This window comes from Notolabrus celidotus, chromosome 8, assembly GCF_009762535.1.
Source record: "Notolabrus celidotus isolate fNotCel1 chromosome 8, fNotCel1.pri, whole genome shotgun sequence".
In the NCBI taxonomy this organism is placed as follows: domain Eukaryota; kingdom Metazoa; phylum Chordata; class Actinopteri; order Labriformes; family Labridae; genus Notolabrus; species Notolabrus celidotus.
In genome coordinates, this window is record NC_048279.1 from 16,250,253 (window position 1) to 16,270,650 (window position 20,398).

At 38.8% G+C, this 20,398-nt stretch overlaps 3 protein-coding genes across 5 annotated transcripts in view; 2 read left to right on the plus strand and 1 right to left on the minus strand.

Moving 5' to 3' along the window:
* The window catches only part of atp10b (ATPase phospholipid transporting 10B), a 23,193-nt gene extending 16,536 nt beyond the window's left edge, over positions 1-6,657 (plus strand). The window contains exons 15-22 of the mRNA XM_034690784.1: positions 399-475; positions 560-685; positions 769-969; positions 1,059-1,139; positions 1,259-1,363; positions 1,642-1,829; positions 3,231-3,551; positions 6,551-6,657. Coding sequence (XP_034546675.1) covers positions 399-475; positions 560-685; positions 769-969; positions 1,059-1,139; positions 1,259-1,363; positions 1,642-1,829; positions 3,231-3,516 — 1,064 coding nt within the window. The 3' untranslated portion in view covers positions 3,517-3,551; positions 6,551-6,657. The remainder of the gene's footprint in view (positions 1-398; positions 476-559; positions 686-768; positions 970-1,058; positions 1,140-1,258; positions 1,364-1,641; positions 1,830-3,230; positions 3,552-6,550) is intronic.
* Positions 4,472-17,619, minus strand: fbxl3l (F-box and leucine-rich repeat protein 3, like). 3 transcript variants are annotated; one of them, XM_034690786.1, is made up of 6 exons: positions 17,419-17,619; positions 10,873-11,110; positions 8,460-8,836; positions 8,120-8,242; positions 7,730-7,901; positions 4,472-7,211 (listed from the first exon to the last, which is right to left on the minus strand). In XM_034690786.1, exons 3-6 carry the CDS (start codon positions 8,817-8,819, stop codon positions 6,568-6,570), a joined length of 1,299 nt encoding a protein of 432 aa, XP_034546677.1. In that variant the 5' UTR covers positions 8,820-8,836; positions 10,873-11,110; positions 17,419-17,619; the 3' UTR covers positions 4,472-6,567. The 3 variants fall into 3 exon arrangements, with proteins under 3 accessions (XP_034546677.1, XP_034546676.1, XP_034546678.1); XM_034690785.1 differs by lacking the exon at positions 17,419-17,619 and having other exon boundaries at positions 10,873-11,587; XM_034690787.1 differs by lacking the exons at positions 10,873-11,110; positions 17,419-17,619 and adding an exon at positions 10,269-10,296 and having other exon boundaries at positions 5,692-7,211.
* atp7a (ATPase copper transporting alpha) overlaps positions 16,081-20,398 on the plus strand; it is a 22,930-nt gene continuing 18,612 nt past the window's right edge. Inside the window, 2 exon segments of the mRNA XM_034690789.1 lie at positions 16,081-16,207; positions 18,973-19,477. Of these exon segments, the coding sequence (XP_034546680.1) occupies positions 16,088-16,207; positions 18,973-19,477 (625 nt within the window). The 5' untranslated portion in view covers positions 16,081-16,087.

The following is a 20,398-nucleotide window of genomic DNA, read 5'->3' on the forward strand; positions in this document are numbered from 1 at the left end:
AAGTACAACAAGGGAACCTAAAGATAATTTCTGTCTACTTTTCCAGGTTTGCTCATCTTGTTCTGAGTCATTGAACCTCCTGAGAAATTTATTGTTGGGCCTTAGACTTTACATTTCAGATCAGAGTCTAGCTGAGTCATTTCACGGAGGTCTATGAGTGGCTTTTGGATGGAAATGTGAGAAAGTATGGTTTTATTCCAGATGACACTGGAGGTGGATCAGGTTTTATCAAAATGGGAAATAGAAGTATTGTTAATATACGGAGAGTATGTTTGTAAAGGAGGAAAAGATATCAGAAAGAAGTGTTTTACATTTTGCCTATATTTTACTACAGATTCATGCATTTCTAAATAATGAATGTAATTGCTGTTAATCTAACATTTACTCTATGGCTTTAGGTGACGGTGCAAATGATGTAAATATGATCCAAGCAGCAGATATCGGTGTTGGGATATCCGGGCAGGAGGGCATGCAGGTCTGAACTGAGATCTCAAGCTTTGAAAAGTCTGTTTCCTTCTTCTTCTGCCACTATTCAAAACTTTTCATTTTACACCTGCAGGCGGTCATGGCGAGTGATTTTGCTATATCTCGCTTCAAACACCTGAAAAAGCTCCTCCTGGTTCACGGACACTGGTGCTACACTCGACTGGCCAACATGATCATCTATTTTTTTTATAAGAATGTGGTAGGTCCTGTCTAGTTAAGCACTCTGTCTTTATGATGTCTGCATTGGTCATATAATCATCCAAAGTCGTATGTGTTCCCCAGGCCTACGTGAACCTGCTGTTCTGGTATCAGTTCTTCTGTGGCTTCTCTGGCACAGCCATGATTGACTACTGGCTGATGATTTTCTTCAACCTCTTCTTTACCTCTCTTCCACCTATCATGTTTGGAATAATGGACAAAGATGTCTCTGCAGAGATGCTCTTGGGTGTCCCTGAGTTGTACAGGACGGGACAGGGTGAAGGGGTCAGTGACTCACCATAACAAAGTTCAACTCTTCATTCAAAATGAAAATTATTTTGTGATTTAACGTGTTAAACATGTTGTTTGTTTAGGAATACACCTTTACAACCTTCTGGGTGTCCATGCTTGATGCCTTTTATCAGAGTCTGGTGTGCTTCTTTATTCCATACTTGGTAAGATGAACATTTGGCTTCTCCATCTTTGATCACACATTGTGCAAGGATACATTCGCTGAGTCACACGTTATTTTAGTGGTTCATAATGTCTGTTCTAAATATGTGTTCTCCTGCAGGCATACCGGGATTCAGACATTGACGTGTTTACCTTTGGAACTCCTCTGAACACAATTTCTTTGTTTACCATCCTGCTGCATCTGTCCATAGAGATCAAAGCCTGGGTGAGTGCAACCCTGATGGATATCTGCTTCTTGATACATCTCAGTTAACTTCCTCTGAGACAGAACTCTTATCATTAAATAATTTCATTCAGTATGCTCCAGGGTTATTTGTAGCATCGAGAAACCAGTGATATCACATGCATTTTTTACATTGTTTAAATATTTGTACAGTATGTAACTGAATGAAATACAGAAACAGAAATATCACTTTTAGTATTTAGACTATTCAATGTATCATAAATATATATCTAACAGCTATTTCATGTGTCGTGTCACAGACATGGGTTCACTGGGTAATCATGCTGGGCAGTGTGGCTGTGTTCTTCATAGCGACACTTGCCTACAGCGGCACCTGCATCACCTGTAACCCTCCATCCAACCCGTACTGGATCCTCCAGAGCCAGATGGCTGACCCCATGTTCTACCTTGTATGCATCATCACGACCGTGGTGGCTCTGCTGCCCAGGTACCATAACTGTTTCCAACCTGTTAGGGCAATGCGCCAACTTGATGATGACTGGATGAATTAATCTATATACTTTTAATTTGAGTGCCTGAATATTTAGAGAATATATCAGCAAAAGACAATGGCCCGCCCTTCCATTTGCCTAATTATCACTGTGTTTTAGTGTAGTAAGTATAAGATTTATAGTTTTCTAATAAGACAAAGGGAGATATATTGATGTTTTCACAGGGACATTTCAGAAACTAAGATAAGAAATAAAAATGTACACAAAATATTTATATAACATTATATGATGACAACCCAAGCATTAAAGCACAGCCTACAGAACAGTATAATATGCTCTTCTTTGTCATCATTAGATACCTAGCTGGACCTTACAAATTAACCATAGAGTATATATCAAGTGGTGCAAATACATTTATTAAGAATAGAATCAGTGCATTAATTTAACATCATACTGTTAAAATTGAAAACAGAAACAGCCATCGTCTTTTTTTACTGTCGGATGAATTTCCAGTTTATTGACTCTTTGTTTAATCAATATTAAATTCTTTGTTCTGGGATGGTTAGAGGAATAACAGACAGAAACAAAACTATTTCAGTCATCAATCATTATTTACTATTTTTTATTTAATGAATTAATTTTATGATTTATAGCTTTATTTTATTTCTTAAAATATATTTTTACATCCCTTTACACCTATCAAATCCTTTCTTTCCTAAAAACCTGAGAAGGACTCTGTTATTCCATATTAGTCTCTTCACATGACAACATTTAGATTATGACTTTATTTTCTAGTTACTTTACAGGTAAAGAGAAATAATACTTTTTAAAGTCAAGATAAAACTGCTCTGATCCCTTGGGCAAAGGTAACTGCTATTTTGTAGTTTTACCTAAATAATGTGCAGGACATATACATATTCATGCATTCATGATATGTTATATTTAAATGATGAAACATTTGTACAGCATGGTAAACCGTTGCGTCAGTCAAACATCTAAGCACTTGCGTTTTAGACCTGACACTGCATGATAAAGGAACATCTAATATTTTAGGAGTCAAATGTCAACAGGGTCAGAAACCACTCTTCTATCCCTCCTTCCTCTGTTTTTACAGCCAGTCAGCCACATGGTTATCTTATGAATGTAACATTTTGAGTGTGTATTTGATCATTAAGGGCCGTGTAATAGTGAGCTTGTTATGTGTATGGACAGTTTAAGCTGATTTGTAATGAATGTTAGTTGTGAAGTCCAGGAACGTCTGCAGCCCGACTCGCTCTTCCTCCTGGTTGCTGATGCGTCTGAAAGTGCTGATATTTAGAGGGAATGCTCTGATTTACATCAAAGGGCCGCATATTTTTCACTGGCCTACTTTCTCACCACCACACTCTCTCCCCCAGGTACATGTTTCACGTGCTGAGGAACTCTATCGCCCCCTCCCCGCTGCTACAAGCCAGGCAGCTGGACCGAATGGACCCCGGCACGAGAAAGGAGTGGATCAAGGAGTGGAGGAGCTTCAGGGGTAGCGGGGGGGTCAAACACTCCAGGCTGTCCACTCCTCCAAGTCCCACCCTGGAGACCCCTGTGGACATTTTTCCCCAATCTCCCACCGACTCTGACATCATGAGTGATGAATTCACACTAAATGTCATCACAGAAAACTATCAGAGGCCTATACACACATGAGGAGCACAGACTCATTCAAAACATGAAGGAATAAGGTGATTATTTATTCATAACATTGTGAATATGCCTAACTGGTTTATAGATACTGAATAGAGTTTTTATTTTTTGGTCTTACATATATTTGAAGTTGGAGAAATACTCTTCCTTCTGACTTAAAACCAATCATTGATTGTGTTGATGAGTTCATTTTGAAATAAAGGGCCTGACAAAAAGCGTGTAGGGCCTCTCCTCCTTACCCTGCCCATAACAAGCTGCCATAGTGAACACATAAGCCTGTTACTTTCCTGATGGGTTTTCAGAGCACGCTGGTAACCCAATTAGTCATGCCACCCACCCCTCCAAAATGTGGCACTTTTCCACAACAAAATGCTAAGCTAGTTTGATGTATTCATCTCACCTACATACTCTAAACAGTCACAATGCATCCTGTAACTGAGGGATACACACTTGCCTGGAAACAGATTTTCCACTGAATGTATCTGTATTAAAAAAATAATGTTTAACAGGCTGGGCCTGTGATTACATTTGAGGAATATACATATATTTGTGTATATCTGTACAAAACTGCCATAAAAATATATTTTAGCACAGCTTCATGTCGTGTTCCTTGTGTGTGTGTGTGTGTGTGTGTGTGTGTGTGTGTATGTGTGTGTGTGTATGTGTGTGTGAGTCTGTTTGCGTTTCATGCATCATGATAAATTCAGAATCAGAAGCAAAGGCTTCTCAGCTTTTTTATGTAAATGGAGTGCGCACAAGCCGAATCCCCTTGTAAAAGGGCTGAGTATTCATTGGCATACTTCATTCTACAGTAGCAGCTCTGCTTATATAAGGTCCCACTGCCTCGGGTCAGATCATTGCTGCGATCTAGTGGTAAAAATTAGGAACTGCACAAAGGTCAAACGGGACAAAGTCAGAAAAGCTTTCTTAAAACAGCTCAGATGGGAGTGTGTTATAGCCACTAGGACATTGTACATTTAATTCAAACCTCCTGTTAGGAGTAATTAGCTGGTCAACAGGAAACAGACTGAAATTTACAGCAATGCCTTTTCATTAAGAACCAAACAAGACCATCAGTATTATTATTGACTTCTTTTATATTGTCATTTTCTGTGCATGTAACCACTACGTGGTGGTAAGAGTCATACCAGATGATGGACAGAATGCTAAAGAAACAGCATTTTTTACTCTTGCCACTAGATATACTCACATATGTTGGACTGTTAAATAGGGCAGGACGTCATTTTTTGGTCAAAAAACTCTCCTTACACATGTACAGTACAAAATCTGCATCTTGTCTCTTTGTCCACACATGGTGCCAAAATCAACTCAAACTAAAAGTTCCTTACAGGAGCTTTAAAAATATATATTTTTTAAACTGTATGGCATGAATAAAAATATAACTAGTAAAGTGAGGCAAACATGAGCAGACATATCAATACTGCACATATGAAAAACGTGACCACGTGAGATAAATAATGTTATTGACAATTAAGTAAATAACAGGAAATCTTTGCAGCTGTGGTAATGTATCATATGATACAGTGTGGCACTGGATCTTGTCAGGTCAATTTGCTTGATATACCAAAACAACTTTTCACAAAATACATTTTAACATGTAAATTGAAAACTGCAACACACAAAAAAGTATATATTGTAATTTCTGTGGTAAAAATAACATGGTAATAATGCACTTACTGCCAAATGTTTGGCATACTGGCCTCTATTTTAAATAGATACATCAGGTGTGATAACCATCATCTTCTTTAGCCAGTACTTTTAAATAAACAAGATGTACATCTACAATACAAAAAAGTACATCTGAAATTAATATAAAAGCTTTAAAAAAATTAAGAAATACAGATTATTTTGTTTGATTTACTGCATATTTGCGATTAAAAAAATATTTGCCACACTTTAACACTGACACTATAACATCCTATGCTCTAAATTATGTACATTGTATTTTTTTTCTTTTAGTATTATGTTGGATGACAGCTGGACAAATTCAGATAACAACAATAAAAAAAAACTTACAAGTGCAGCAAAAAATGTCAGTCTATTGCTAAAATATTTTTTCAGACTTTCAACTGAACTGAAAAAACAATCATTTTAGATTTTGCATAAAAGTAAAACAACTGCTAATATGACAGAAGAAAAATACTTTGAATGGTTTGGATGAAATTTAAAAATGTACCACATCATGTAAAGCTTCAAATTAAATAACAATATACTGTATAGTAATCTAAATTTAAATTGTATAGTTCAGGATGACTGATTAAATTCTCCAATGGCACCACACAAGAATACAGAACGCCCAGGGTTGTTGACATGAAGGTGTGACTCTTGCACCAACTTAACTGGAAACTCTTGTTTCTATCTGGCCTGCATTACTATTACTTTTGTTTACTTTACTTTTAGCATCATTGGATGAGCCACCTCTAAAATGGTATCCTGGGAAATGTAGGAAATCACAAACATAAGCAAAAGCAGATTTAAAGGGATATATCAATAAGGTGAAGAAAATCTCACAAAAATACTCCAAATTCATCGAGGAGCATACACTGATAAGATGTAAGGGCAAAAATAGATAACTGATTAATGTACTCTCCTTTAAAAGGTAGGTAAAGTTGTTGTTGCTAGCCAGGATTAAATCATATAGATTGGGATGCTTTTGACACTAGCAGCCAGCAGATGGCAGCTCTGTGTCCTTTAGACACAAAGATTGCTTGAATGCCTGTAAACCCCCCCTCCATACGGAATTTCACATTACAATATCTATGCATAGGAAGACAGCACCCACAACATAGGCAGAAAGAAGAAAAAGCTACAGTTGCTTATGAGTGTGAACCATAAAATAGTTTCAAATTAAATTCCCTGTGGATAAAATTACACATGAAACACAGATGCTTTACGACTACCCATCCAAAAATGACAGTGCAGTGTAATTGTGAAGCTTGATGTAAGTTATACAATAAAATGTGTAACTGTTTTTATTATGAGAAATATTCAAAGTCTTCTTCCTTTGTTACTTCAGCTTGGCTTCATGCAGGTCTACCAGGTGGGCATCATGTCAGGGAACCAGATGCGGCCCAGATGTTTGGACACCTCGCTGTGGATCTGCTCCATGTTGTAGCTGCTGTCAGGAATCAACACCTCCTCCATGATTGACAGCTGAGTCAGCCTGCCCCCACACATCTTAACAAATTCCACAAAGCCACTGCAGGTCACCTCACACTCGCCCAGCCCGATGGCCGTCAAGCTCTTGCAACGTTCTGCGATGCGGATCAGCTCCTCGTCCAGGGGCTGTAGGCCATTGGCGCAAACTACCAGCTCCACCAGCCGGGGGCAGTTCAGTCCAATTCGGCCCAGCATCTCCTTGCTGACTGCCCGGCCAAAGTACAGGTGTGTGACAGGGGTCTCTTCACGGAAGAAAGGCTCAAACTCCTCCTCATAGAGGAAGAAATACATGACAATGTTGACCTTGGGGGAGTGTCGGACCAAAGCCTCCCAGCTGCTCCTTTTGATGGTGTGAAAGTGAGTCTGCCCGGGGTTCTCACTCACCACATCGATGCGCAGGTGCTCCAAATGGACATGTTTCTCAGAGGAGAGGGCGAGCAGAAGTTCATCACTCAGGAGGTGGTAGTTTAATGCCAGCTCCCTGAGTCCATGGCACTGGTCTGCAACACATAGGATACCTAGGAACAGAAAGAGGAGGAGGATTATTTTTGATTTGACGTCTTTATTCACAATCACAATACACGGTATTCTATTGAATTGTAACCCCTACATAATTATAAGTACAACATTGCCATATTCTTGCCAATACACAACCCAAGGGCATGCCCAGACTTTTTTTTTTAACTTTGGTGGCCCAACAGGGGCATTGATTACCAGCCCCAGACATTTTTGATTGACTGTCAAATTTACATTTTTTGGCAATGCTTTGGTATACTGAAATGTTGCTAATAAATATATTTTTGACAGTAAGACTGTGTGCAGGAGTTTGCTTGCAGTTTTTGATGGACAGGGCACCTATATTGTGAAATAGATCTGCTACATGTAAAAATCTGTTAATGGCAGCCTGTTGCAACACAGCCTGAATAGTTAAAAAATTTTGAGTGGCACCTTGGATGGCCACATGTAATGTCACTGTCTAGCATTTCTCTCATTCAGATAATTAAAAAAATATATTAATTGTATTAAGAATATTTACCTGCTGGGGAAACATGAGGGCAGCTGCTCATTTTCAACAACTTCAAAGTGTCACTGTTGTTGGCAACCAGGACCTTCAGGGACGGGTCATCCACAGGCGTATCATCAATTTTGATGGAAGAGAGGGACTTGGAGTTGACAAACACCACCGTCAATGCAGAGACAAAGTGGGCCTTAGGGAGGACAGATGAAACTAATTTAAAGCTACTGTGAGGAGTTTTTCCACTGGTTATCAAACTGTAAATTCATTAATTGATTAAAATTGATTCATTAATTAGTCTTCAGCCTGAAAGTTCACACAACACATGTCTGATGTGGCTTTTTGGGTCGAACAAATAGGGCATCAGTGAAAGTGTTAGGATGTGTTTGAGAAACACAGACAGCCTCTTACCTGAGACACGTCCATGAAGCTTGGCCGTGCTGTGGAGATCAGCCCTAGGGTCTTAATGGTACAGTTCACCAGCTGGGAGAGAATGTCACAGGCTGCCTCTGCAGACTCTGTGCAGCTGTCCACCTGATTTACCAGTCAGTAAATCCAGTTGTTTACCATTTAGGAGAGAGAAAAAACACAACAAAGTGAGGAACGAAAGATAGGTGAAAGAACACTCTCAGCCCGGATGTGTTCAATGCACTAATACCAAGACTGTTGTATTGTGAAAATGGAAGAGGAGGAGGATGAGGTGGAGTAGGAGGAGGGGGAGAAAGGTGAGAACAGTAGAAGAGGCTCTTACCTTAAAGCTGACGTACTGCAGGTGCTGGGCGTGCCTCTTGATGATCTGCTGAATGAGGTCAGGGTGAGTGGAGCGTAGGTAAGACGTAGCAGGCTGATTGAGCTCAAACTCAAATCTCCTCCACAGGTCAGGAGTGTGAAAGACGTCATTCCAGCAGCGACACACAGACGAGGCCCTGGCACGGTCCACCAGGGACAGATGCTGGAAGATCTGTAGGACAACGTGGTGCGGAAGGTTCCCCCAGTCCTCTGATGAAGTCAGGGTGAAGCTGGACGCCCCCCATTTATGTCTCTTAGCCCTCTCCTCATGAGAGGAGAAGGTCTGGCATTTTGACTTAAGCCCCGTCCTTCCTCGTTTCATCCTGACTGATTAGTACACTGTGGCAAAATAAGATCAGGATTGTTCATCATTTTAATCCAAATATTAAAGCTATCCATGCACAGAGTTAGAATCAGCTCATCAATGCTTCTTATTTGTGGTGAATTTCTACTTGACAGTCCCCATACTATGTAAGTGAGTTTAATTTCATCAACATTTGGTTATTTTTTCTCTACATTAAAGACAGTAGCTATCTAATCACCAAACTTTGTGGGTCAAGTTACACTTTTGGTACCATTTTAAGCTCTGCTTTTCTTTTCTGTATCATAGGTTTTACGGATGAATTTGACAACCTCAGTTTGAAAACCATGTTTCTGGTATGCAGTGTGGTCAAATTGAACTGTGTATTTTTTTAAACTAAAAAATGATGGTGCTAATCTTTAAGCTTATGTAGATGTATTTGATGTAATAGAAGTTTTAACATATTGAAAGGGGTTGGTGATCCCTTTAAAAAAATCTGTTAAAATTACTAATAGTTGATTGTTATTTTAACACACAGCCATTTCCATAAGAAACATAAATCAAACAACTATTTCAATGAAAATACAAAATAAGATCAAATCAGATACAACTCTATTTATTGTGCAGGGGTAGTACCATCAATATGTAAGGAGTGTAGATATAAACATCAACATTTCAATGAAGATATCCGTATATTATAAAATCAAAAACATACACAATGCCAGATATATAAACACAGTTTGCAATAAGAGATCACATGTTGCCCATAAACCAAGTTTCATCCTGCTGAGCTGAATTTAAGATTACTTTGACATTATACGGCATGTCAATCATGCGCCGAGTGCTTCCAGCACATAAGGCCTCAAAATCACTAGCTCGACTCTTCTCTTCTGTTGTCCCTAAATGGTGGAATGAATTGGCAAAAAAAAAAAAAATCCTTATTTACTTTTGTGCATTGCCTTTACACTGCTTGGCAGTACCTGCACCCAAATTGACTTGAAGCACTTTGTTACTCTTACTGACCTTGTTTCCCCTTCTCTACATCCTTGCTTGTGTTGTTCTTGTTCTCGTATGTATGTCGCTTTGGATAAAAGTGTCTGCTAATTGACATTGTAACATTGTAACATGTTGCACCCTGGCCATCATTGCATCATATCCTAATTTTTTCAGCATAAGTCAGTCAGTTGTAATGATTGCAATACAAAGGGAAGTAAAAGAAGGAAATAAGACAATTGTATTAAAAGAACAGCTGCAGAAAAAGGAATATAAAGACAAACTTACATCCAAGATCAATCAATACTCTGCCTTTTGGATAAAATCTTTAAAAGAATTCCAAAGCACAGTGTTCAAACTACACATCGTCCTAATACCAAAAAAGACTAAAGATAACCAAATGTCTTTACACATAAAACTGTTAATGAGCATATAGCACAGTATCATTAAATTGGGTTCAAACTATTCCAAACTCACCACTTAAAACCTGTCAGAGTCCTGAGATGTTTCCCTTCTTCTTGAGGAAGAAATCTTTGTCTGAGTCCTTGATGTAATCATGCATGAACCACCAATCTACAGCCTTTACCTCATCCACTCTGTCATCCACTGAGGTTGCTGCAGTGCTGCCTAAATTTGTCTGTGTTTTTATTGAGGAATGATCATTGGCCACTGCTTATTTGGAAAGTCTTTACGATCCAAACCTATTCTTAGACTTGAGCTTCTCACTTAGGTGTTGTTGTTGTTGTGGCCTATAAATGTTAGTTTACTGCATGTTTTAAAACTTGATACTCTGGTGACTCTGGTTACGCTTATATAGTCTGGACTACTTCTCAATGCATGAGTCAAATTTTCTATACAACACATAAGTCAACCCTCTTTTGCTATATTGCACATTATTTAGTTTTACTAAAAGCTATGCAACTGCCAAGAAAATATCTTCATGCAAGAGGTTAAATAGAGATAAACTGAGCTACACACCACCTGTGGCGCCAGGTAAACACACATCCAGACGCTTTATGAGCAAATGATAACCAGATTGTATCTCAAACATAGAAGAAACGCATCTAATCACGTTACTCACCTGAAGCGCCTACAAACAAGACTATCCTCTCGGTTTTGTCCTCTGTTGACTAAGAAGACAGCGTTCACTCGGAGCCATGTCTGCAGATGACTGGAGAAATGCTGGCTGTTGCTGATATAGGACAGCAGGAGCCGCTCCCATAATAAGCTCTCCTCTCGGCTTTAGCGACAGCTTGACGGGCTCTGCAGAGCATCTGGTCCACGTGAGCGGACGAAAACATGGATCTGCCTGGCTGCACCTCCAGCCACCATCATGCATGCAGAAACGGAGAGGGCTCATTCATCAATCTGAAGGACATCTTCTATTTCCTGTGACTCATTCAGTGTCATGTGTGTTTGATTGCGCGCGTTCATGTCTATATGCGTGTGTTTATTTGTTTGTTATTGTCGTGACGTGACCCTTCAGCAGAGTGCATAAGATATATATGTGGACGCGTGATGAGAAAGTAGGTCAGTGTGTCAATGTGTGCACGCGCGAGTGTGCTCGTGGGTGTGAGAGGGAGGGCATTACTACTAAATAAGAAATTATGTCCAATACATGGGCTACGTGTTTACTTTTAACGGGAGTAACAGAAAATGATCTAAGTTAAAAGACTAATGCATGTGGTCTAAATTATTACTCTGATTTTGCCCCTGATTTCTGTAAGACTAACAAGTATTGATATTAGAAATATATGTAGCCTCCTGTGCTTTGTTTACATGCAGTTTTTAAATCATACTAACTGCACATGACTAAAAGTGAATATGTCAATGATAGTATAGCATAAAGCAATTTTGCAAGATTAAAATGGAAGACATTAAACTTGATTAAAGCAGATCTGTTTATTTAAAGCACTCTGAAAGAATAGTGCACCCTCATGTCTGCATTTCCTCTGCTGATTTGAAAGCAAACACACACTGTTAATGACTATTGGTCATGCTTCTATTTTAGATTCTTACTAATATGTTTATGTGTTCACTTGATTCTGCACAGTCATGCTGACAAGGGAAGATGTTTAGTTTCATTATTACACTTTAATCAGGCTCAGTTGACTTAAGGTTTGGGTATTTCTGTGCATTTTATATCTATATTCATTAGTCACCTTTGAAACAAGTGTCTCATGGACACATACCTTGCCAATAAAGCAGACTTTCATTGTGATTCAGAACTACTCCCCTTGGTTAATTTACTGGAATCTCAAAGAAGAGCTGACTAAAACACCATTCAAATATCAAACATGGAACAGTTTGTGTGACAGTATTTCACATTTCAGTCAACAGGTTCAACAGGTCAACTAAAACCCAGCAGCCATTTACAGAGAAGAAAGTTGCGTAGAGAAGAATAATTTTTGTAGCACATGTAATGTCATCTGGAAAACTTGTGGTCAGGCACAAGTTTGCCCTGGGTGCGAGGCGCCCCCATGAGGATGACAGTTGTATTTCTTCAAAGCTGATGGTGCCTTAAGTTGAGTAGAGTTGCAGTGTCACAGTGATTTTCACAGTTGAGACTCTTGGCCTGCTCAATTAAAAGTATTTTAAGTTAAGAGACACAACGTCTTCATACTCTGCTCTACTTCTATGTAAACCCTACAGATGGCTTGTCACATAGCCCATATTTATTTAATTATTTGAAAAAGTGCTTTGTGAGTTTGAGCCTCTGCCCCTCTAAAATCTACTGCATGTCTCTGTTCCCCTGACATACATTTTAGCACAGAAGAGCTACAGATTTACTGCTTTGTCATATACAGGGGAAGTCATGGCTGAATTATGTAGGTATTTTTCACATAGTTTTATAGCCCTTCTAAGAAAGCTCTATTTGTGCATTGTGTGTGACCTGGTTAATTGTTTTACATCCTTAAAGTAAAAAATAACCTCTTGTAAAATCTGTACAATAAATGTTGTATGTGCTCTTATTTTTTCTAGAAATAAAAAATATGTAGGCCTATCCACCAGAGCACCTTTTCAGTGCAATGGAAAATAAGATTTGCAGCAAGAGTGTGCAAGCTGCCAAATATTTGCAAATAATGTTTTTAGTAGGCTACATTATTCACAACCACTCTGAATAAAGCTTGATAGGAACAAACTCATCAACCAACTCAGTCGTGACCAGTGGTGGACAAAGTACACAGCTTCATTACTTAAGTCAAAGTACAGATACTCCATGTCAAATATTACTCCAATACAAGTGAAAGTTGCTCTATCAGATTATTACTTGAGTTAAAGCACTGAAGTACTTGCTTGTAAAAATACTTCAGTATACAAAGTACTTCTTAAAAAATCTCAAAACTTTGTATTTTCAAAATACACAAGTGCAGTCAAGAATACATAGAAGTACATTCTGCTACATTATGTTTATCTAGAAACCATTGCTTGAAATCTCTTAAAAACTATACCATGGAATAAAAACAGACACTAAGTTACTCCAAGCACAGACAACTTAGTTTGAAGTGTTCATCTGGAATGAAAAAAATATTACGTAGCTCAACACGCTTTCTCAGGTTGGACAGTAAATTTTTGTTTGTTTAAGCAGAGTGGGGAACAAGGTGAACATCTCAAATGATACGTATCATTCTTCATTTCAATAACCTCTAACATGGGCTGAAGATATGACCATGGGTGCTCAGGTGGAGAATTATAGCCATCATTACCACCTCTAAATGAACTGCCTGATCTGAGTGAAATTAGTTCTGTGTTTGCTCCACGTTCAACCGTGGAGACGCACAATATACAGGTATGACTAAACTACTGAGACAAACAGAACTACACAAACACATTTTACTGTCTTAGGGATCAGATTTCAGAAAAGAAAAGGAAATTCATGGGCTGATTTCAAAGCAAAAGTAGTGAGTAACTAGAGCATTGATAGAAATGTAGTGGAGTCAAAAGTACAATAATTGTCTTCCGAATGTAGTGGAGTAAAAGTTACAAGTATCCCCCAAACAATAATACTCAAGTAAAGTACAGATACTCAAAAAATATACTTAAGTACTGTACTCAAGTACATTTACTTTGTTACTGTCCACCACTGACTCTGTGCAATAACGTGCAATACACTGCAACATCCCTGCCACTTCAACATCCTGTATATAATACCTTCATTCCCATCGCTTTAGGCATTGTATACTGTAACTATTCTGCGTTCCTGCATATACTTATTATTATTATTATTATTAATCCAATTTATACGATTTCATTCGTATTTATACCTTATTGTATTCCTTCTTTCAATATTTCATTTTATTATTTCATACTGTGTATAAGAGCATTCTGTAACAACTGAATTGATAAATAAAGTATTTCTGATTCTGATTCTGAATGGCTTGCAAGCGCTTGCATGACATACGCAGCTCCGCCCATGCGCACTGACGCAGCCGCGTGTCAACGTCAGTTACGTCGGCATGAGAAGAAGAAGAAACAAAACAGCTTCACAGAGTTTCTAGAAAACGGGGGCAAGAAAACTAGTTACCGAGGCAGTCCTCATTGTTCTTCTCAGGCGCCACGATGCAGCGACGGAGCCGTGCTGTTGCTTGTACAGGAGGGTGAAGAGAGGAAGCTAGCTACCTTGTTAGCTAGATTTAGCTCCAGTCTGACAGCTAACGTCAGTAGCCTGAAGCTAACTGGTGACTTTATTTAAGAAGGTAAGAGTTTGAGTCTCCTTTGAAGAGCGACCGAGCTTTAATTTTACCCCACAGACAGAGGTCTGTAGGTTCTGGTTAAACAAACACTCTTGTTAACATCCTGGCTGTCTTTATATAGTTTATCTATTTGTTTTAGAGTTGAGCAACAAATCAGACGACTGCCAATGTTTATAGGTTTATTTGACTCTTTTTATTTAGCATAGTTTCGAGTCTATGTCGAGCTGCTTTGGCCTTTTAGTTGCCATCAGCAGAAACTGGGGAATTGTATCGACGCTATATTTAACGTAGATACTATTAGATCCATTTGTAGTTAACTATATTGGATGGATAACAGCTTCAAGCTTTAGAAGTATCATGACAGGTATGTTTTAACTCCTCTTGTTTCCTGTCTGATACACAAACTCTAGAGATCTTTGTGATTGTTGGCTTTTGTGAGGAGTCTATAACATAAAACCCAGTCTCGAAGCTGACACATGTTTGACTGTAAGAGTAATCAGTTTGGAAATAGCTGTCTAACATTACAGCTTAAAGGGGTTATTGTCCATTATATGATCCAGATCCAGACGACCTTGTAATTATGTGGCAGGTGTCTTCAGACCTAAAGAGAAACTGACAGGTGACCTATTTATTCTGAGACACTTGAAGTTGTTCGCAAAGTCTCAGCTGAGATGGCACATGGCCAAGTTTTAAAAAAAATAATAAATCCGCCTTACATACCTATCATTCTCTCTGTGGAGGCTCTGTTTGCAATCAACACTAAGAAGAACATTATTTGAGGTATCATGTGAGTGACATTTTTCAAAATGTAAAAGATAAAAACTCTGATCCTGTTTTTGTCTATTCAGTTATTTATTCCAGGAGTGGGAACAGTGGATATCAGCTAAACACATCTGTCTAATTTGACATTATTGGTACATTTCCAAGATGTGTCTTTGTTTCTCTGTATCCTGTTTTGTAGATAAGTGATTATCTTCATGTTCTTTTTTAACCTTTTATGGCTTCCAAGAATACACATGCACTGATTAACGTGACGTTAACCGTGCTGTCTATATCAGGGTTTCCAAAACTGTGGGTCGCGAGACACAAATGGGGAGTCGTGAGATGTCTTCCAGAATGTTTTTATTTAAAAGGTATCTAAGGATAGTTTAATTTATCCATTATAGTACAAAATATCGACAAAAATAGTAGCTAAACATGAAATTAAACCTTGAAAATAGAAAATGTAATGAGTTTTCTGCCTTTCTTTGTGTCAGATGACTCCTAAGTTTAGGGTTAGTGAACAGTTAATTATCAAAAGCATCAGTAGCAGTAGCGTGATTCATAACGGCACAGGAAACACAGCCAAATGCTTGAATAGGTAGCCTAATTTCTGTAGACCAGCTAAATGAAGCCACATTAAATCACTTTGAGGGACAGTGGGGGTCGCGAGTATTGGCACCTATATTTTTACGAGAAATGTTTGACCCAATCTATCATGTGTTGCTTTTTATCCCCCAAAATCCAAACATGACTTTGAGGGGTATGTTAGAAGTTTCAATTTTATGAACAACTTGTACACCGTGTGTTTTTTCCTCTTGTATCCTTTCAGACGAAGCAATCATGACGCAGAAAGTCAATCTGTGCTCCGTGACCCTCGGAGTTCAGGGTATGACTTGTGGATCCTGTGTCCAGTCCATAGAGCAGCGCATCAGGACTCTTCCTGGTGTGATACATATAAAGGTACTGCTGTCTTCATTTAATTTTTTTATGGTATTATTATTCATATTATTATATTTCCAGTCAGTCATTAATTGTTTAACAAGCTGCAGTTCTTGAAATCTGCTGACTAAAATCTTCAGATGTCACTTCCAGTTAAAAACAGGATCTGAAACAACAATCATCAGCGCAGTTAAAGTACAATCTGTATTTTTAACTGGATAGAAAAGAAACAGAACCTTGTAGAAAAGCTAGATCTGTTTACTTTATAGTGACATCTAAAGGCTTCTGCCTAATTTAACATAAGAAAGTCTGATTGAACCGTCAGTTTCACCCCCCTCAGGTCTTGTTTAAACCAAGTTACAGCAATGAGAGAGAGCTAAATGGCAATAGTTGAGGTCTGCTGTTTTGTTTATTGTGTTTTTACCCCTCAGGCTGAGGTTAAATGAGAAGATAACTTAATAGTACGTTTCAGATAAAGCTTTGCCCTTTGCAGGACTGTGACAGCAGGTCAATACGCAGCATGTGAACACACAGGAAATGTCATTTGTGTCTTCAGAGAATTAGTTCCTGGGTCCTTTTAAGTTAACTCATATGGACATGATAGTGAACAGGATCATTTTCTTGGTTAAACATTGCCTCATACGTTTCCCTGCCTGTCTCTGATCTCAGAAAACTAGGAAAATCCAGCAGGCAGGCGCACACACACTCACTCACTATTAACCCCCCCCCACTGCTGTTTGAACTTATTTCTCAGTCAAGTGATCCCTTCAGTGTGTCACATGTTTCCTTCCTGGGGTCATCATGCTGCTGAAATACTGTGAGCTTACCAAGGCTGTGTACTCATTTTACAAATTTTCTCTGTAAAGCTCATTGTTGAGGAAAAACAAACTCAAAGTATGTCTGTGGAAATGTAATAAAACATTCATTTATCTATTTAAGATTCAATATCCTCATCAGATAAGTATTAAATGATCGTCTAAAGACGTGTATGAGGGATGCATCTGGCTGAAAGTCTCCAGTTAACAGTGTCGCTGTTTAAACCAAAACACCGGCCGATCTCTGCCACGGCTTTTTGAGTTAAAAGCGTTTTTAAAGCTGTGTTGAAACGTCTTTGCTACTCGCACTTATCTCCTCTTACATGTTGATTCAGTGAATCCATCTGTGATGAAATATAGCACCGTCTAAAACAGAGCCAGCTGAGTCTCTTCATGCTAACAGGCTAACTGCTATACCTGCCGGTCCCTCTTCTTCTATGGTGTCATCTGTGATGAATGGCATTCATCTTTGATTTACTGCTCTCTACTGGCCTGGTGGTGTAATGCATATATTTATTATTTTCTCCATACGTCACTGGCCTGATATGCACAATTTACCCGGGTCTTCGGCCCCGCAGTCGAAACGCAGACAACAATGGGGGGCACAGAACCTTTTAGTTAAGGGTAAATTAGTTCTGGGGGCTGAAAGACCCCAGAACTCTTGGTCGAAATGCACCTGTTGTTGCGCCAGCTTCCAGGAATGACATTGTGGTGTTCATCCTCTCCATCTACCAGAGCAGGTACAGTGTAGGTATCTGCATTACTCAGCATCTGATTGAGCTGGTGCACATCTTGTTGGAGTTTGGAGGTGGACAAACTCCAACAACACCTCCTGTGCAGGTTGGTGGCCTTTATCATGTTGCTCTGCGCAGCTCCTCCTCTAAAGGACGACTTGTTCCCGTTGAGGTTTCTTGAGTGCGTTTTCACATGCATGTTGTACGGCTCTGTCAGTTTTCTCTCTCAGTCTCTCTTGGAAAGGTTTGAAATGATCCAGTTGTCTGTGCAGTTGCCTTCATATATAGAAAAGACCTGTCCTGTTGAGTCACAATGACACTTTCTAAGCTGAAGGTTCTGTACATGTGACACTTTGACACTGCTTGTTTACATTCAAATCTTATTCTATGATTAAAATGGAGGATAGAGCAATCTGAACATGACCAAAACCCAGATTAAAATGGAGGATAGAGCAATCTGAACATGAACAGAACCAGGATTAAAATGGTGGCCCCAGTAATTATTTGCTTGTTTTTTTATTTTATTTTTATTTTTATTTCACTAGACTTGTTTTTAATGTTTTTGATAGGTAGTAGTGATGGGCAAATGAAGCTTCATGAACCATTAGTTGTATTTTTTGACTCCTCTAGATGGCACTCTTGGTTTAAAAATAAAGGCTCAATAAATGGCAATTCACTATGCTTTCAACCCTTTGTTGAACAGAGAGCGCCATCTAGAGGGCTAAACAAACACAAGAAAATGCTCATGAAGCTTCATTTGCCCACCACTAGTATTTACAGTTAAGCCCGAAATTATTCATACCCCTGGCAGTGTCTGACTGGTAGATTAACCGCAGTGTTTTAATTCTGCCCTCTGTCCACAATAACATCACACACATCTGTGATTCACTTGATTTCTCATTCTTTCATTGGTTTTTATTTGTTCTATCTGTTTTGTATGTGTGTACTTTTCAAAAGAAGAAGTTGTGCTTCTCTTGATTTAGCAGCTTGTAACAGTTGTCTTCTCTTAGCCCACTGTGAATGCGTCTCTCCCAGTGTAACGGTTTTAAAAGTGAACCTGTAAACCGGAGACCTTCAGCTGAACGTGTCAGTGTTTGTGGAGTTTACACAGTTTTTGAAACACAGAGGGAGTTTTAAAGGAAGTGGGTTTGCTATCTAAACACTCAACAAGTTGATGACATAATGAAATGAAGATACTGAATTGAATCTTTTGTTAAACTGTCCTTTTATTCTGTAGGTCTCTTTAGAACACAAGAATGCCACCATCATCTTTGACCACAGCCAACAGAGCCCTGAGTCTCTATCAGAGGCCGTCGAAGACATGGGCTTTGAATCAAGTCTGTCAGAGTCCAGCCCAGCCACACCCATCTCTACAGATACCCAGCTGATCCCCACCTCAAGCCTGACACCAGCGGCCCAGCAGGAAGCTTTGGAGAAGCTGTCCCAGATTCAGGGAGTGCTGGATGTCAGGGAGAACCCGGCACAGACGGGTTTCAGTGTCACCTTTGTTCCTTCCCTGACTCCTTCGCTGCAGCTGAGCGATGTGGTTTCCAGCTTTGCGACTCTTGAGAGCGCCACATCCAGCGGCCCACTACAGAACAGCCCAACCTCGTCCCCATCTCACACATCAGAAGCCGGGGTATCACTGCTGAAGTTGTGCGTTGAGGGGATGACCTGTCACTCTTGCACCACCACTATTGAAGGAAAGATCGGAAAACTGAAGGGCATTGAAAAGATCAAAGGTGATAAGCTTGACCAGCTCTGTTCCTTATTGTCAGGTTCTGTCCATGTATGGGCTACACTGTAAGAAAAAATAAGTTAGTTCAATTTAAATGTTAATGCCTTAAAATGTTAAGTTCAGCAAGCCAAGAAACTTAAGTTGTTTCCACTTTTGTCTTAGTTCCTTAAACTTAGTTTTATTAGTTCGGGTGACAAAGACAGTGCTGATAAATTATTTCTATCAACTGCATACTTTAAGTTTAATCAACAAGCCTTTTATTGAGACCAAGAAGCAATTCTAAGTTTTACAAACCTAAATCTTAGTAGAAAAAACTAATTAGATCAACAAGTTTCTACAGGTATATTGAGTTGTACAAACATGAAAATATAACTAATTCTAAAATGTTAGCTCAACAAAGTGTTTTGTTGAATCAACTTATCTTTTTAAGGCAGCCAGGTAACTTTTTTTCCTGACTTCTTCATCTTATTTGTAACATTACATTCATTAAAAAAAACAAGTACTAGTCATTTCTCAAAACAACCTAAGCCTCAATTTTCAAAAAATACAACATAAAAATGATTTCTCAACATGGGACAACATTCAAAATACTTTATTCAATGTCAAAACTGACAATAGCTTTTTTGTATGAATTTGACTTGGCATCAGAATGCTATCATGAAGAATGGATTAATATGGAAACTGCCATATGTTCATTATTTATCTAGAAGTAAACACTTAGCTTACAAAACTGTAAGCAGAATAACAGAAGAGCGCTCTCACTATATAAGAACTATGTAGGTATAAAAACAGAAACTAAGTAGTAAAAAAATCTACAAATATCACACATTGAACATTTCTCTTTTGGTAAACACTTGGCTTCTGCACTGCATGCAGAAAAGTATTCAAACATTGATCCAAACCGAGTGTCTCTTGCAGAACATGG

Coding starts and splice junctions, on each gene's coding strand:
- fbxl3l (XM_034690786.1), bottom strand. CDS start 8,819: ATGAAACGAGGAAGGACGGGGCTTAAGTCAAAATGCCAGACCTTCTCC. Junction 8,243..8,459: donor TGCAGTACGTCAGCTTTAAG/GTAAGAGCCTCT, acceptor CTGGTAAATCAG/GTGGACAGCTGCACAGAGTC. Junction 7,902..8,119: donor GCTTCATGGACGTGTCTCAG/GTAAGAGGCTGT, acceptor GTCCTCCCTAAG/GCCCACTTTGTCTCTGCATT.